The sequence below is a fragment of the Chelonus insularis genome, unplaced genomic scaffold, assembly GCF_013357705.1.
Source record: "Chelonus insularis isolate UGA/USDA-ARS -01 unplaced genomic scaffold, ASM1335770v1 contig_348_pilon, whole genome shotgun sequence".
Taxonomy (NCBI): domain Eukaryota; kingdom Metazoa; phylum Arthropoda; class Insecta; order Hymenoptera; family Braconidae; genus Chelonus; species Chelonus insularis.
Genome location: NW_023276512.1, coordinates 115,607 through 134,171, shown reverse-complemented (window position 1 = coordinate 134,171; position 18,565 = coordinate 115,607). Strand labels below are relative to the sequence as shown.

The following is an 18,565-nucleotide window of genomic DNA, read 5'->3' as shown; positions in this document are numbered from 1 at the left end:
AATAGAATATCCTGATTAAAAAATTTTTAAACCTTAATTTACATAATTACAAGAAAATTTAAATAATGATAATTATAATTTAATTATAAACTTAAGTTTATAATTACTATAATCAAACTAACATTAATGGTCACGATTATTTCATGATGGCTGAAGAAATAAGTTTGAATTAAAATGATTATTATTCAAATTTATTATTATTATTTAAATTGAGGTTCAAAAATTTTTTAGTCGGGATATTCTATTGTTATAGGGACTATCTAAAAGGGTATTTAATTATAAACTTTCTAAATTAATTTAGATGTGAAATCTCTATTTGAAAAAAAAAAACTACTCCATTGGTAATTGCTCGGATGGTATCAAAGATAAACTATTTAATTCGATTTAAAAATCTCGCAAAATGTACGAGAAATGCATAGTAAAGTCATCTGGTGAGTAAAATATCAACACACGCTTCAGTATTATCTACAGTAGATGGAGCTCATTGTTGTTACTCCTTCACAGTAATGGAAGATTGTCTGAATAAACATCTGTTATGATTTTCGCCGGTCTTATGAGAATAGTAATTAAAGTTATTAAACGAGATATTCATTATTAATAACCAATTATCCGTGCTTATTATCATACTCTTTCATCTTTACTATCAATTCCGATCGTTTGCTAATTAAATCAAGTATTATCAACATCAAAACATATTCGAGAAAATGGGTGATCAAAGGAGAATGCAAAATTCAAAAGAAAATTATAACGAACTTTGTGATGCGTTTGTTAATAAAAACAGAAAGAAAATTAAGGACTTAATAAACGATAATGTTCCTATTGATTGGCCGAATTCAAGAGAAAATACGCCACTACATTGGACAATTATTCAATTCAATGATATAGACATCATGGTAATATTACTGAATAATGGCGCGGATATTTATGCTAGAAACCACAATAATGAAACACCATTGTATGTTGCTGTTCAGAATGGCAGAATAGAAGCTGCTAAATTACTTCTGCAAAAAGGTGCTCTTGATAATGATAATTTAAATTCATTACTACTTGCAGCTATTGATAAACATCATGTAAACATGGTTAAGTTGCTAATTGAATATGATAAGAAACGTAATGCATTAATGAATTTGGTGATGCCTCCTCAACAATATATTCCTAGAGATGTTGTACTGAAATTTAATTCAAAAGCTGAGGCATGTCTTGACTTGTTGTTGAATAATAATTTCACCATTCATCCAGATTGTTACCATGATGCAGATTTTATTTATAAAGCTGTAGAAAATAATCATCTGTTAATCGTATTACAGCTTTTGGAGCATGGAATTGATGTTAATATGATCAATTCTAGTACAGGATTCAATTTACTAACAATTGCTTGTCTGAAAAAACGTTATAAAGTCATTGAAGTACTTTTAGAACATCATGCAGATGTGAATATGCCAATACCTGATGAGAAGTTGAAGAATATGATGCCGTTCTCTTGTAATTTAGAATTATATCGTCAATTATTAAAATCTTATGATCAAGAAAGTGAATCAATTGACGTCACCTGTTTACATGTAGCTGTTTTCAGTTCTGATCCGGTGATGACAAAACTTTTAATAAAATTTGGTGCAAAAATTACAAATGATCCAACATATTCAACTTTAGTTCGTATTGCTATATATAATCGTTGTGAAGAAATTATTCTAATATTCTTGGAGCATGGTGTTAGTCCAGATAATCTTGATCCTAAAGGAAATTCACTTGTGCATTTTTGTATTTATTATGATCCTTCCAGAAAAGATCATTATGAAAACATCATTAAATTACTTTTAAAAAGAGGAGCAAACATTCAGACACCTGGTAATGATCTTGTTTTAGGAACAATCATTAATAATAATCATAAAATACTTCAACTATTATTAAATAACAATGCTGATATTCAATATCGTAGTCCTGATGGTGATTCTCTTCTTCATGTAGCCATAAAAAGGAAAAATGATATAACTATGATAGAACAATTGTTAAAATATGGTATTCCAATAAATGCAACAGATAATGAAGGAATAACACCACTTACTTATGTTTGTCAAAGTACTTTCTCAAGAGATACAATAATAATTATCAAGTTACTTTTAAAATACGGTGCTGACGTTAATTGTGTCGATAAATATCTAAAAACACCTCTGCACTATGTTTGTCAATTTCAATATCAAACTGATAGAAGAGCTACTTTTCTCATAAGTCAAGATATAATAAAAACTATTGAGTTACTTCTAGAAAATGGTGCTAATGTTAATTGTGTTGATAATTTTTCAATGACACCTTTGTTCTATGCTTCTCTTCAACAAGAGAAATTAGTCAAAACGAGGGACAGAAGGAATTTCAATGATGATATTATGGTAATAGTAAATATGATAAAGGTATTATTAAAATATCGTGCAGATGTTAACGCAGTTGATGATCGTGGTTGGACACCATTTTTAATAGCTTCTAATTCTGATAATGATGAAGTTATTAAATGTTTCTTGAATCACCATATAAGTTTTGATAAGAACACTGAACCGAAACAATTACCTATTTATATTGAATGGCAATGTCAAAACAATTTTATTCAAGACTTATTTAGATCAACTAATGTTTCTCAATATATTACAATAATGTTCCAACTTATCAGAAATTTACCTTCCACATATATTAACTTAAATTCAATTGATAAGAATGGAAATACCTTTCTTCATTATGCTGTTATAAAAAACGATGAAACATTAGTTCGAGATCTTATAAAACATGGTGCTGATATTAACATTTGTAATAAAAAGAACTTAACTCCTCTTCAGGTTAGTTGCTCACCGACGAGAAGAAGGTCAGATAATATAGCAAATATGCTAGTACTACATCAAATTAAATTAAAAGCTGCTGGATTGAATGTAATTCGTCAAAATTCATTACTTATCGGTCGTGATATTCAATTATTAAGAAGTGATATAATGGAAAACTTTTACAAAGAAATTAACACAATAGCATGTGAAACAATTAATATTGACAATGGTAATGTTACTCGTTATATAACATTACATAATTTGTTGACAAAAAGTATTCATTTTTTAAGTAAATTTGTTAATGTTGAAGATGTTGAAGAAATTTTGAAATCAACAAAATATGATGTTAAGTTTCCATCTTATGTGCACATTATTAGAAATCGATTTCGTGAGGCTAAAGTTCGTCGCACATTATTAAATATTGCTAGAGTGTATTTTAAAGAAGCTATTAGGCACATATTACCTGATGTATGTATTGATGAAGTCTTGAGTAATATGGATAATGAAGATTTAGAAAAAATCATCATAGCTTATAAGCCATCTAATGCTATGCAATCTTCTCTGTTAATTAAGGTTATATCAAATAATAGAGAAATGTTGATTTTTCACTACTGACATTCTTATTTAATTAATTTATCATAAAATTTTGTTAGATTTTCAGTAAAATATTCAATATTATTAGGTTAAATAGTGTGATTTTAAATATTAGATCATAAAAATTTTAAGGTTATTTTTTGATGGCATTTATAAGAATTTATACAAATGTAAAATCTATTCTTCTACTGCATTGATTATTTTGAAATGTTTTTTAATAATGTAGCTATTCTATTTTTTATCAAGTCAATTGTTGCTAAAATATAATCAATAAAATGTAAATAAATATGTTTGTATAAATTGTAAAAAAATTATGAATGAATGTAAAGTGTAAAATAATTGTCATATATTGTGGACATACAAAAGTTGGTAAATAATTGAGAGAAGTTTTAATGTAAAAAAAATTATTATTTAACTATTTCTTCAATTTTTAATGATTAATAGTAACATTATTGATAAATGATTGCATTTGAATATTAAATTTAAACAATATCTAATGTATTTAACCTGCAATCATGACTTTTACATTATAAATTGATTAATTTTATTCAATAAACTGTTCTTGAATTCTCTCATGACAATAATGTTTTAATATTTATTTTATTTCTACCCAGGAAAAAATAAAATCGATCTACATTGATCACTTTAGATCTTCTGTGATCTCTGCTGATATATTAAATTTTTTTATCATTGACATCAATGGAGATCTCCATAGATATACAGTAATTAGTGTAGATACACAGTGATCTCATTAGATATACATAGATTTACTTAGATCAAATTTTCTTGAGTTTTTTAGATATGAGTAGATTAAATTAGATCTAAAAAATGGTGAAAATGTGGATCTGTGTTGATCTATTTTATTTTTTCTCGAGCATTGTCACTATATTTAATTTATTGAGTACTTATAAAAATTCTCTGTACTTTTTAGATCTAAATCAACATCTAGAATTTACTCCTTTACTCAAATAATTTAATGTAATACTTGTAATTACAATTATGTTACTCCATTAATTATATCCCAACATTTAACCTTATTTTTACTATTAATTGATATCAAAGGTGATTTAAAAAAACCCGCTTTTTTCGATTAATGCGCAAAGATCTATCAATTTCACCCCTACATCAAAGCCATAACATAACCCCCAGTAGTAGATACTATTCAGAAAATTGTTGGTCAAATAATAAGTGAGTTTAATAAAAATAATAATAAGCCAATGATAATAAGTAATTAATAATAATAAGTAAATAATGATAATAATAATAAGTTGATAACAATAATAAGTGAGTGAAATAAATAATTATTGTTTATATTATAATATCTACAAGCTTATGTGAAAGTGAAAAAAAAAAATCAATAATGTTACACTACGGAAATTTCTATCATTATAGTTTTCATGATTCCCTTCATCGTGCCATAAAAAGACGTGTCGATTTACTAAATCTAGAAAATATGTTAAAATGTAAATTATTAATTAATACAGTAGACAATGATGGACGTTCACCCCTTCATGTTGCCTGTGCTGTTAAATCAGTAATTCAATTAAAAATCATTAAAATGCTTTTATATCACAAAGCAAATATTAATTATGTTGATAATAATTTAGAGACACCTTTATTCATTGCATGTCGAGGTGCAAATCTAGAAATTGTTAAAACTTTGCTCAACAATGGTGCTAATCTTCATGCTAAGGATAAGAAAGGACGGACTCCTCTTCATGCTGCTTGTGAATCTAAGAGTAATATGACTAGAAGTATAATACAATATTTGTTGGAACATGGTGCAAATGTTGATGCTGTAGATGCTAAAAAATGGACTCCTCTTTTTGTAGCCTGTAAAGAAGGCAATTTGACAGCAGTCAGATGTCTTGTAGATCATCATGCTAATCTTCATGCCAAAAATGATGAAAGTCAAACACTTCTTCATATTACTAGCGAATATTGGCATAATTTATCTCCAGGAATAGTGAAATTATTGGTACAACATAATGTTAACATTAATAGCGTTGATCAGAAAGGTTTGACTCCACTTTTAAGAGCTGGTGAAAAAAACTGTTATAAGGTAGCTAGGTGTCTCTTAAGGAATCATGCTGATGCTAATGTAACTAATGAAAAAGGTCAAACTCCTCTTCATTTAGTTTGCAAATGGCATCTTGATAATACAGATACAATACAAGTATTGTTGGATCATGGTGCAAATGTTGATGCTGTTGATAGTCATGGTTGGACTCCACTTTTTTTTGCTAGTAATTACAATAATTATAAAACCATTCAACTTCTTTTAGAACATAATGCTAATCCAAATCATACTGATTTGAAGGAATTAACTCCTCTTCATGTTTCTGTAAAAAAAGCGTTCGGGCAAAAGTATGGACATTGTAAGCCTCATTTATCAGTAGAATTGTTGATAAAATATGGTGCTGATATCAATGCTTTGAATAAAGATAATCTAAGTCCACTTCATATTGCTATTCAAGGAATGATGGCATATTTTAGTAGTGAGTCAGAGTTTATTGTTGAATTATGGAAAAGCTATGAAACAATAATTAAAACTTTAGCAGCACAAGGAATAAAATTAAAGACTGCAGGATTAGAGGTTATAAATCACAATACAAATGGAGTTTATAAACCCAATGACTTTATACTAATTGAAAAAGTAAGATATCCTATGCTCGATTTTCTACAATTCAATGTAGCTTATGATTCTGACAGTATGTTACATAAAGCTTATAGAATTGTTCAGGAAAAAGATTCTGTTGATGATTTACGAAATCTTAAGAACAGATGTGAGCAAGAAATTGAAGCGATGAAAGAAAGTATTGGCATTGATGGCTTTACTTTCTGTGATTTTCTGAAAGGTAATATTCGACTCTTAAGTCAATTGACTGAAAATGAAAAATTCCAACAAATTCTGGAAACGGAAATTTATAATAACAAGTTTCCATTATATATTGACATTATAAGAAATCGACTTCGAGATGCTAAAATTTATTATGATCGCTATATGCTGAAAATGTCTGCTATTGAATATTTCGCGTTAAACATTTGTAATAAATTACCTGATGAATGTATAGAAGAAGTTATGAATTATTTGAACATTGAAGAAGTAAAAACTTTTGTTAAAGCTATTCAATAATAATTACATTACAATTAAATACTCTGTTTTAATAATTAATAGTTGTGAGATTGTTGTTTGTTTATATTGATTTGAGTGTGTATATACTATTTGTCAATAATGATTGAATGATTGTCTTTTCTTAAATTTTATATTTTCAATCGCTTTCTAGTCATTGTAATTCTTTAATTATTCGAAAAATCAATAAAAAAAAGTATCCCCATCTGCTACATAGTGTATTTTCTTCAAATTAGTATTAAGATCTTTCATACCAGTATGTTTATTTCTAACATTTTTAACTCTTTTTTAATACTTTAGATTGGATACTATAGTCAAACTACCGAAAGAGTGGTTACGCTGTTATGCTCGAACCTATAGGATAAGCTTATAAGCTAATCGTAGCAATCTTTCGGTGGTTTGACTATATAGTCGAACTGAGAAAAGAATTCCTGAGTTGCTTCAATGCTTTCGGGCTCCCCACCACTGATTTTCTACTCCTTCTACCATGTTTTTTACTGCTGCGCAAGCGTACAAGAACACATGAAGAACATCTGAGGAACTCTCTTTTCAGTCCGACTATACTAACATAATTATAAGTCACATCGTCACGACAAATTTAAAAAATTAATTTGAAAAAGCTGCCATGGTTGTCAAAAAACTTTATTAGAGACCCTTAAGATAAAGTCTAGCAAGATAGAGCCCCTCAAGACAGTCTGGCAAGACGACGCCATATTGCTCGATTCCTGCCTAAATTCCTATAAGTTCTTATGGGCTTTTAGGCAGGAATCGAGCGATATGGCGTTGTCTTGCCAGACCCTGTCAGAGAAAATAGACCTGCATAGAAGTTAAATGCTGTGTTCTGTTTAGGGATCACTCCAGGCTACCCCAACCGTGTTAAACTCCTACCTGGCTCCATAAGAATACATACTAAATTTTTGGAACACATCGGCCCATTTAAAATAATCTCCTATTCACGTCTCTCTTCTCTGACCCTGTCTTGAGGGACTCTAGTTAAGCAAGACATGCAGCGCCTTTCCCAACTCTATCAGAAGGAACGTTACTATAGTCAAACTGACGAGAAAATCGTCTTGAGACCACTCTTAGGTTGACGACCCCTACTCTTATTCTCATAGATAGCCTATTAGAAAACCTTCTTTACTGCCAGCCTAAAAGTGGTCTAAAGACGATTTTCTCGTCAGTTCGACTATAGCAGAGAAAATAGACCTGCATAGAAGTTAAATGCTGTGTTCTGTTTAGGGATCAACCCAGGCGACCCCAACTGTGTTAAACTTCTACCTGGCTCCATAAGAATATATAATAAATTTCTGGGACACATCGGCCCATTTGAAATAAACTGCTATTCATGTTACTTTCTCTGTTACTATAGTCACATCAGTTTCAGCCCTCGTCGCGTTAACATAACTCGATATATACGTGGAGGAAAGCGTCAGTGCAATAGTAGTGAGTGTGTTGAAATTTAAATTATTATTTTGTGTGAAAAAATAATCAACCAAAAATGCAATACGGTAGCGAAGAAGATCATTTCGATATTTGCTATGCAATTAGTAAGCAGGATGTGCGTACAATCCGAGATCTGATATCTAAAAGAATTGATATCAATGCTTCCAACTCGAACGGTTACACTCCGCTTCATTGTGCCGTCCTTCATTTTGGAAACTTGCATGTGATAGAAGCGCTGCTCGACGGAGGCGCCAATGTCCATATAAGGAATGCAAGAAATAATTCACCACTTCATCTTGTCATTCAGAACGACAATATAGAGGCAGCATCGTTACTCATAACGAGAGGAGCTCTTTTTGGAGAAGATTTGAATTCATTAATAAATATGGCCATTTATAAAAACAATGAAATAATAACAAAATTAATTATCGCCAATGGAATACACGAGAATCCATCGGTCAATTTGTTCATTTCTCTCAAAGCTGCTATTTTAAAAAGAAATTGGGTGATTATTAAAGATATTTTACCTCACTGTGGATTTTCAAAACCATGTGATTTATACATTCCAAGAGAATTAGTGGTAGATTCCGATCCACGATGTAGTGAATGTCTTGAATTGTTGTTTAAATGGAATTTTACTTTTGATCCAAATATTTATCACGATGAAAATTTTATTTATGGAGCTATTGAAAATGGACATCTATCAGTGGTTGAAAACTTTTTAAAATCAGGAATTAATGTTAATATGGTGAATTCAAAAACAACACTCAATCTATTGACAATTGCTTGTTTGCAAAAACATTATCAAATTGTTGAGAAACTTTTAGAATACAATGCAGATGTGAATGTGAAAATAGCTGTTAAGAATCAAAAATTATATAAAAATTCGAACTTTTTAAAAAATATGCATGCATTTAAATATTTATTCTCATTGAATAATCGTGAAAATAATTTAAGTGATATAACGTGTTTACATATTGCTGTTTTTAATTCTGATTCAATTATAACAGACATTTTATTAAGACATGGTGTAAAAATGAAGGATTATACAGAATTGTTTAATTTAACTTGTATAGCAGCAAAAAATGGTTGTGAAGAAATCGTTCAAATGTTTTTGGAGCATGGTGTTCAGGCAACTGATGTTACTTTTCATGGAAAAAGTCTTTTACATTACTGTATTCATTCAAATCATTCCATAGATAATGACGATCGTTATGAAATTGCTAAACTACTGATAGAAAATGGAGCAGATATACATCTCCGGATTCCAGGCAACTCACTTGTTTATCAAGCAATAAGCCGTCGACTTTATAATATTGCTCAACTGTTTGTAGAATATTATGCTGATGTTCAATATATCAGTTTAACTGGTGAAACGTCACTTTGTAAAGCCATAAAACATAGTTTGGATGTAAACTTTATTAAAACTTTGTTGGAACTTAATTCATCAGTTCATACAATAAATAATGAGGGAGTGACACCACTTCATATGGCTTGTTCTGTAGAATCAATAAATCAACCAGAAATTATTAAAACACTTTTAGATTACAATGCAGATGTTAATTTGACTGATTGTCGTTCAGACACACCGTTACACATTGCATATCGAAATGAAAATCTACAAGTTATTGAGTTGTTACTTAAAAACGGTGCTAATTTTCATATTCCGGATGACAAAGGTCGAACTTTTCTTCATCATGTTAGCAAGAATTGGAATCTCCAGACTGCAAGAAAGATGGAATTACTACTAGAGTATGGAGCAGACATTGAAGCGATTGATAATCATGGTTGGACACCACTTTCTCTTGTTTGTAATCACAATAATCATAAAGCTATTAAATTTTTTTTAAAACATGGTGCTGATCCCAATCATACCGATTCAAAAAATCGAACACCTCTGCACATTGCTGTTAAACAGGTGTATGCACAAAATATTTATTTTTATAAGCCCTATAAATCAATACCATTGTTAATAAAATATGGTGCAAATATCAATATTCTGGATAAGAAAAATAGAACTCCACTTCATTATGCTATTGATATGATGCAGAATTGTAATGATTCTTCAAGACATGCTCAAGTACGCCGCAGAACCTATGAGTCAATAATTAAAGCTCTAATATCACAAGGAATAAAAATGAAGACTGCAGGACTAAAAGTGATAAATCACAATACAAATGGAGTTTTTAATTCTGAAGACTACATAGTGATCGAGAACGTCAAGTATTCTGTGATCGACATGCTCAAATTTGATGTAGTTCCCGATTCTGATGGCAAAATCATCACAAATGCCGATGATTCAGATGAAGAAGACACAATTGGAGACTTACGCAATCTCAGAATTAGATGTGAACGAGAAATTGAAGAGATGAAGAAAGAAAAGATTAGTGTCGATGGCCTAACATTTGATTATTTGCTTCGGAAAAATATTGGTTTCCTCAGCAGATTGAATCATAATGAAGAAATCCATCATCTTTTGGAAACGGAAATTTATGATAAGAAATTTCCATTATATATACATATCGTTAAAAATCGATTTAAGAAAGCAAGAAATTTATGTAAACGATATGTATTGAATGATAAAGTTAGAGATTTTTTCAAGTCGAATGTTAGTGATAAATTGGTTGATGAATGTATAGATATGGTATTAAGGTATTTTAAGATTACGGAATTAGAAACATTAATTGAAAGTATGGAACCATCGAATGACTAATCAGGCATATTAGAAGAGAATACTTGTAAATTATTTCTTATATTTATGATGAATGTTAATTCGAGTTTTTATGTATAGATGTATTCATCATAAATATAAAAAAAAATATGTTCTTGTGTGAATGGATGTGTGAGGTTTGATAAGATTGTTTTATTTATTTATTTATTTAATTTCTAGTTGTTAATTTAAAATTAAAATAAATATTTGAATTTTTAAATTTTTGACTTCAATTACAAAATTTTTATTTGAAATGTTACATACCTTACCCAATTATTCATCTATTTGTCCTAGAAGATTCCCACGACTTCGTCCACAAATAATCCAATTCCAGAAACCTATTGCTATGTGATCGACTTACATTTAATGAAAAAAAAATCTTTTTTTATATCGTCTTTGGTTTTTAAAAATTAAATAATTAACTCCTTCCGATTACTTCAATTTTTTCTTCAATAAAAACATTTACATCAACCCTATAAGCTAGACTTTAATCCATCTCTTAAACCTTATGGAGAATTTCTTAGAGGAGAAACCCTTTCTTTAATTAACTAAATACATTTTATGACAAAATCAACATGACAACTAAAAACTTGGCGCAAATATCAACATTTTATAGAAGCATGAAATTTCGATTATATTAAAAATATTTAAGCCAATTAATAAGTAACAGTCACGTCAAGTTTTAGAGTAATTGATCTAAAAATCTTCTTTTGATTATCAATGTCATGAATTTGCATAACATTATTTGTATCGAATAGATACATTTTTCAGCTTCAAAATAAGTTACATCACTGTAAATTTTAGTGTTTTATTTTAAAACATTGAAAGTGTTTTAATATGACGTCACCCATTTGATTAACATTGTCTCGATTTTCAGTCACTTAATGTTAATCACATGGGTGACGTCATATTAAAACACTTTCAATGTTTTAAAATAAAACACTAAAATTTACAGTGCCCTGATGGATTCATGTCAACTGTTCAATGACATTTGCAATTAGGTCAATAGTAAACTTAGCGTTTACTTTGAGTCATTTTAAGGTAACTTTACCTTAAAATAACTATAAATCAACTGTTAGAATGTGCGATTTATTAACTATGAATTAACCATTCATGAACGGTTGCTTGAGAGTTGATTATTGGTCAATTGAACGTCATATCAACTTATAATGAACGCATTAGTTTATTAACCTATCATAGCGATTTTGAGGCTTACTAACCTTGAATAAACCCTTAAAATGTTGTTTTTAGGTTGAAGTTAATGCTATACCATTAAATTTGGTTATTTATAAATAAATCTTCGTTAAAAAATAGTTAATAAAAGGTAAATAAACGGTTTAAATGTGGTTAAGAGTTGTTTTTTTGCAACTGTTGCTTTTAAATTTAAAAAAAAAAGAAAGGTTGCATTCAGGTTAACAGTTGATTAAACGTTGCATGTTAGTCAAATAACCGTTTTTTTATCGCACATTGTAACTGTTGTTTTAAAGTTAACAATTAGTTGCCTCAAATCCATCAGGGTGGTAAAATCCATTTTTAATCTCAACTTTATTAAAGCGGACGAAACAACAAAATTGAAGTAAAAAATGGGCTTAAATCATACGTATCATGATATACTTGGATTTCGAATTAAGACAAAATTAATTTTATATTATTTGATCCTAAAAGAAGAGTCATTAACGTTAGATATTTTTGTAATATCAATCCTTACGATATTCAATAACCTCAATTAATAATAAAGACAATTTATATTTTTTATTCATTTATTTTAGATGAAAAAAAATGATTCGAAGTGATTTACGAAATTTCTACGATAATGATGAAAATATTAATCGTAGTCTCATTTCGTTAAATGTATTTACAGAGAAATTTACAGAAGGTATTTATTCATTAAAAATTCAGATTGAAAATTTCTGCAAAATTCATAACAATTCTTTGTCTGATGATGATGATATAACTTTACAAAATATTAAAAATAGTTTAAAAATTATGGATAATGCTTGGACTTCATTCAAGACTTCACTGGATCAGATAGATATACAAATACGTAGTTATTCTGTTGATATGAGAGGATATGCACCAAACATTAGTAAATATTTTCACACTTATAAGCTGTTACAGAAAGAAGAAAATTATGTCAGGAATAAAAATATAAGACTTCATTCACCTGAAAAACATGAAAAAGAAATGAAATTATTGGACGATGCGATAAAACTAAGTTTACAAGCTTATTCTATAAATATAAAATTTTACAATGATAAAATTGATGAATTACAAAGACTGATAAAATATATGAATCAAACAGATAGTTCTGCTCAAAGTTTCAATCAATTAATATCCTTTTGGAATGTTGTCTACGATAATTTTGAACATTTAATTGGATTGATTAAAAATCAGCCTGAAATAGTTAATAACATGAAACAGGTATTGTTGAATTTTGTTTCAAGTATGCAAAATATTCAATTGATTAAAATGATAGAATTGGAAGATGCTGAAAATCAAGCGATAGAAAAGAATATTCTGATTGAAAATCTTCAAAAGCAAGTGTCTCATTTGACGGAAAAAAATTCAGAGCTATTGAACAACGTGGAAACTTTGAGAAAAAATTTAGACGAACAGCAAGCAATAAATTCATTATATAACAAAGAAGAGGAATTAACAAACGAGAATAATAAACTTGAAAGACAATTGAATACTCTTAAAGCTGAAAATCAGGAACTTAGAAAACAATATGACACTGCTGTTCGAAGAAGTGAAGAGTTACATCAACGAATAGGAGAATATACGAATTTGCAAGACATCGATGATTTACAGTTGGAACATCAACGGGAATTCAATTCAGTGACAAAAGAAAAAGAAAAATTGATTAATGAAAATAACAAACTGAAGAAACTACATGATGAAGATAATAAAGTTAATGCAGAATTACATAAAAAATTGGATGAACAAAGAAAAACAATAAATGATTTGAACATTGAACGAGATGAATTATATCAAAAATTGATGAATGATTTTGGAGAAAGTGAGCAGCAAATAGTGAATGATGCACAGGATTTAAAAGAACAACTATCTACAGCTGTGAATCAATTGACACAGAAAGAAGATCACAATAACAGTTTGATGATTGAAGTAGAAAAATTGAAACAACAAAATAATATTCAAGAAGGAACAATTAAAAATTTGACAGAAGAATCTGTTCGAAATAATCTTCGTATCAGTGATCTAGAGAATCAAATAAAGCCATTGAAGAAACAAACACTGGCGTTGGAAACTGAAAAACGAAGTGAAAATCAGAAAGAAATCAAATTAAAGCAAAAATATGAAGAAACAAAGAGTGAAAATGAATCATTGAGAATTCAAATACAAGATTTAACAAATCAATTGTCATTGGTTCAAGCTGGACCATCAGTAGAACCAAGTACAGAAGTTTCTGATAGAAGTTATTCAAGAGTTCTACCAAAACGTAAAGCTCGATCTAATGAGGATACGACAAAACGTGCTAAATTACATTCTGTCAGTCATTGGCAAGCTGAGAAGAAAAAATTATATTTTACAGATTCTTATGTGACATCATCCATAGATAGTATTGATGAAAATAATTGGAAAGTTTTACAAAAACAAATCAAAGAATTAAATCAAAAGTTGAATGGACTACATGATAAATTAGCTGTAACATTTACAAGATATGAAGCAGCACAAAAATTGAGAAATAAAAATACAAAAATTACCACATTTTCGAATGAAATGGAAAATATTATTAAAGAAATACGTCAACAATTAGAAATAAATAGGCCTGTATACAGTAAAGCTTTAGAAAATTTGATACTTGAAATAAATACCAATTATGAAAAAGATATTGAATTACAGAAAGATAGTCAATCTGTTTACGTTAATCTCATTAATTCAATAATAGAAGATTATACAGAAAAGAAAAATATACATAGAGAAAAAATAAGACGATTAATTGCTAAACAAGATAGTGCAACATCATTGGCTGATTCAAATAAAATAACAACAAATTTGGAAAAAGAAAATGAAAAATGGAACACAATCAAAACTCAAACAAATACCACATTGAAAGAATTACATAGGGAGATAACTCAATTTATAGAAAGATATAATGAACGAAATGAAAAAAGGAAAAAATTGTTATTTAGTATTAAAGGTCATTTAGTTAATAACATATACAGTGAAGTAATTAATGAACTATTGATCAGTGTTGATAAATTGATTGATTAAAAATATTTTTGAGTTAAGTAAAAGACATTTTTGAAGAACAATATTTATATTGTTTTCAAAGAAAAAAAATTAAAGCTAATAAGATACAGTGGATAGCCTTTTTTTCTTGAAACTCAATAAATGATGTAACACAAAGTTGAATATTTATAAATGTGATAAGCACACTGTAAAAAATTTGGTGTTAAATTCGACACCGTTACACTTATAGAAGAATATATTTGGTGGGACTAAATGAATTCATTAAAATTATTTTTCAGGATTTATTTGATACATATAAAGATTTATTTGTAAGTAATAAATCTTCTTTGCTTAGCAGTCTGATATTATTATATTTATAAAACCATAAAAAATTCACACGAAATTAAATGGTTATAATGTAATCGCTCGTCGAGTTATTGTTTAAAAGAAAATATTAATTTTAATCATTACGAAACCGTTATTTTTTATTTAAAAATTTTCAATAAATAAAAGTTATTTCATAACATAACCTAACATTTGATTATGCTTTACCATCATTCTACCTTACCATCGAGCCCAATCATAGTATTTAGATGAGAAATAAATATTTGTTTGCAGCTAAGAAATCATTCATTGAGCCAAATGAATCTACTCTAATAAATAATTTCTTAGCTGTTAACAAATGTTCATTCGATTTCTCTTTCAAATAACATATTTATTAGCTGCTAATAAATTATGTTAGATAGAAAGAAATACTTTTATCACTGCATAAGTCTACACCAATTTTAGTGTTATTGAATGGTATAACTTTTATGGTGTTGATTTTTGTTTACAGTATATAGGTGTAACATGTGATACAAATAAATAATAAATAATTATAATACTAATAAATAAATATTTATTTATACGGAGTCGGTATTGTAATGAATTTAACAAACATTCTAGATGTTAAATTGTTACTACCAAAAAATAACAGTAGAATTTAATACCAGAATTCTTAACCAATTACACCAAATTATTCAACACTAAATATTTTTTACAGTGCAGCAGAATCATATACATAACCCAGGAAAAAATAAAATAGATCTACATTTTCGCCATTTTTTAGATCTAATTTGATCTACTCATATCAAAAAAAAAAAGTAGAGAAAATTTGATCTAAGTAAATCTATATAAATCTATATAGATCACTAAAATCTATCTAAATATATCTCAGTAGATCAATGTAGATCTATTTTATTTTTTCCCGTGTATTCCATGCTAAATAATTTCTATTATTAGCTTCTCGAGAAAAAGTAAAATAGATCTACTGAGATCTTTTTTTTGGCACAATTAGATCTACTTTGTTTTGTGTACATCTGTTTTGATCACTTTAAAGATTCTGTGATCTTTGTAGATGTATTAAATTGTTTTTATCATCGAGATTAATGAAGATCTCCATAGACATACAGACATACAGACGATTAAATGTTAACATCACTACTTTACCGACAGAAAATAAAAGCCACCGTCGCTTTGTATTCTTCGATGCCGACAATTTTCCTTCTTACTTGACAAGTCATTTACAGGTTATAAGTCGTCTTTTTGTGCTGCATTTTGTAAGCTCAGGAAAAAAGTGATATTACTGTTAATTAATAATAAATAAATAATCATAATGACTTCTTGTCTCGAGAATATCCAAGTTTCATCTTGTGTTTGGTTTGAAAATGAAGAAAAAAGAAATGCTTTGATGTCGATGCTTGCTGGCACTTTGGTAAGACAACATTACAAACAAGAAACTGTTTTTTCATTAATTTTTGCTTTAAAAAAACACTATTTGTATCTATTAAAATCTAAAATCTAAATCTAATTACTTAATTTATTCTTCATAATATCAAAAAATTCAATAAGAATAGAAATATTAGTCAAAAAGCAATCGTTTTGGCATCTACTTTGACATTTCATTTACTTTGTCCATTGTCCATGACATGTATTGTAAACAATTCAAGACTACATTTTATCTTATTAATTATTCAAACAATTTTTTTATGAGTTTCTTCAAAGAATCTAGCATAAAATAATAAAATTTAACCTCAAAATATATTTTTTTTTTGTTAAAATGTTTATTTTCATAAATAAATCATCCATTAATATTTTTCTTCATAGTTTTTTACTGGTTGGTGGTTCATCATTGATGCCCATGCTAAATATCCAGATGAAATGAGCAATTCTTACCATGTTTGTGGCGTTTTTGGGACCATATCTCTCATCATGTAAGTACCAGAGAAAAGAGATAATATATATGGAAGAACCATCCCAATGAGAGCTGTTGGACGGTAATTTTTACCTGCTGTTATATGGCTGGGGATACAAAGCAAATGCTAAAATGCCATATGTATCCCCAAGAATTCGTCCAACAGATCCCCACGCGGTGGTTCTATATTATTTCTTTTCTCTGTAAGTACCAATGACCAATTAAAGTACAACAGAACCAACTTGCTATCAATCAAACTCATTGTAATCATTTAATTTAGGGTAAATTCAGTAACCAATGCTCAAATTCGTGGAGATGGTTTCAATGGTGGTTGTTTAGGTGCTCGTGGAGCTAGAGGTTGGCTCTTCCTAGGCTTTGTAATGGGATTTGCAGCAATGATTGCTGCTTGTTGGATTTTGTTCGCAGATTTTGTTGCTAAAGGTAAGAAAAATGGTGCTCTAATGTATTAAAAAAACTTCATGAATTAAATAATTCTCATGTTGAAATGCTTTTTCAGAAGCTCAACACTCTTGGCCAGGTGTTGGTTTGTTGTTACAAAATTTATTTATCTTCCTTGGATCTCTTACTTATAAATTTGGGAGGTCTGAAGAGCAGTGAACTTAAGGACCAGTCTTTTTCTTTTTTTTAATAATAAAAACATCATTTAAACTACATAAAGAGAAAATATTGTGAAACTTGTAAGAATGAGACGATTGTTTGAATTATATTTTTATCTTTTTACTCAATGCTTACTGAATGAATGATAATTAAATGATAAACTTCTAAATAAATCTAGTGATAATTCTGTAAATTAGTGCTGAGCAAACTTGGACTTTTTGGAAAAAATGGAAAAAACTTGGGTTATTTATCGTGCAGGCTTGATTTGATGTTACTCAGTCAGCAGTCATGAAATGGGGATTTGTCAGCATGGCTAAAAATCTCAGGAAATAATTTTATGGATGTTAACAACCATTAGTAGTGACTAAAATAATGCTTCAATTTCGGGAAAAAGTTGAATTAATTTTTTGAGAAGAATAAAACTATTGTTAAATATAGTTTTTGGTAATTATCCCGGAAACTATGAAAAATACGGAAAAAAGTTTCAAACAAAAATTAAAGATATTTTAATTTTACACAAAAAAGTTCCTTTAACTTTATCTTCTATCTCTTATAGTTTAGCTGCAAAATGATGATAAAGAGAAAAAATTGATTTTTTAAAACTAGATTTTAAGTAATTTTCAAATAATTCTTTTCCTGAAGTTGGAGCACTGTTTCTACAATCACTCATGCTTTTTAGCAGCTTCTAGAATGTTTCCTCAAATTTTCTGTCATGCTGAAAAGTCCTGATTCCATAACTTCAGTGATTAAATAATATGGAAACCTACCGTGGCTTACAAAAGCTGAGTTTGCTTACGACTTGATAAAAATAAACTGAAAAAGATACAAAAAAAATC

General features: G+C 28.6%; 4 protein-coding genes across 4 annotated transcripts; all 4 read left to right on the top strand.

Moving 5' to 3' along the window:
• Positions 1-318: 318 nt before the first annotated feature.
• On the top strand, positions 319-6,549 carry LOC118066566 (serine/threonine-protein phosphatase 6 regulatory ankyrin repeat subunit A-like). The gene is made up of 2 exons (XM_035082686.1): positions 319-3,415; positions 4,728-6,549. The coding sequence occupies exons 1-2, from the start codon at positions 705-707 to the stop codon at positions 6,532-6,534; spliced, it is 4,518 nt and encodes a 1,505-aa protein (XP_034938577.1). The 5' UTR covers positions 319-704; the 3' UTR covers positions 6,535-6,549.
• Positions 6,550-8,029: 1,480 nt separating this feature from the next.
• LOC118066565 (putative ankyrin repeat protein RF_0381) lies at positions 8,030-10,687 on the top strand. Its single transcript, XM_035082684.1, has 2 exons — positions 8,030-8,762; positions 8,985-10,687. The coding sequence occupies exons 1-2, from the start codon at positions 8,030-8,032 to the stop codon at positions 10,685-10,687; spliced, it is 2,436 nt and encodes an 811-aa protein (XP_034938575.1).
• A 1,786-nt stretch (positions 10,688-12,473) lies between these two features.
• LOC118066545 (spindle pole body protein pcp1-like) lies at positions 12,474-15,188 on the top strand. The gene has a single exon (XM_035082650.1). It carries the CDS (start codon positions 12,671-12,673, stop codon positions 14,918-14,920), a length of 2,250 nt encoding a protein of 749 aa, XP_034938541.1. The 5' UTR covers positions 12,474-12,670; the 3' UTR covers positions 14,921-15,188.
• A 1,244-nt stretch (positions 15,189-16,432) lies between these two features.
• On the top strand, positions 16,433-18,563 carry LOC118066555 (transmembrane protein 50A). Its single transcript, XM_035082677.1, has 4 exons — positions 16,433-16,631; positions 17,024-17,130; positions 17,392-17,552; positions 17,629-18,563. Exons 1-4 carry the CDS (start codon positions 16,533-16,535, stop codon positions 17,727-17,729), a joined length of 468 nt encoding a protein of 155 aa, XP_034938568.1. The 5' UTR covers positions 16,433-16,532; the 3' UTR covers positions 17,730-18,563.
• Positions 18,564-18,565: the final 2 nt, after the last annotated feature.

Coding starts and splice junctions, on each gene's coding strand:
- LOC118066566 (XM_035082686.1), top strand. CDS start 705: ATGGGTGATCAAAGGAGAATGCAAAATTCAAAAGAAAATTATAACGAA. Junction 3,416..4,727: donor GAAATGTTGATTTTTCACTA/CTGACATTCTTA, acceptor AATATCTACAAG/CTTATGTGAAAGTGAAAAAA.
- LOC118066565 (XM_035082684.1), top strand. CDS start 8,030: ATGCAATACGGTAGCGAAGAAGATCATTTCGATATTTGCTATGCAATT. Junction 8,763..8,984: donor CAATCTATTGACAATTGCTT/GTTTGCAAAAAC, acceptor CAATTATAACAG/ACATTTTATTAAGACATGGT.
- LOC118066545 (XM_035082650.1), top strand. CDS start 12,671: ATGGATAATGCTTGGACTTCATTCAAGACTTCACTGGATCAGATAGAT.
- LOC118066555 (XM_035082677.1), top strand. CDS start 16,533: ATGACTTCTTGTCTCGAGAATATCCAAGTTTCATCTTGTGTTTGGTTT. Junction 16,632..17,023: donor CGATGCTTGCTGGCACTTTG/GTAAGACAACAT, acceptor TTTTCTTCATAG/TTTTTTACTGGTTGGTGGTT. Junction 17,131..17,391: donor GGGACCATATCTCTCATCAT/GTAAGTACCAGA, acceptor CATTTAATTTAG/GGTAAATTCAGTAACCAATG.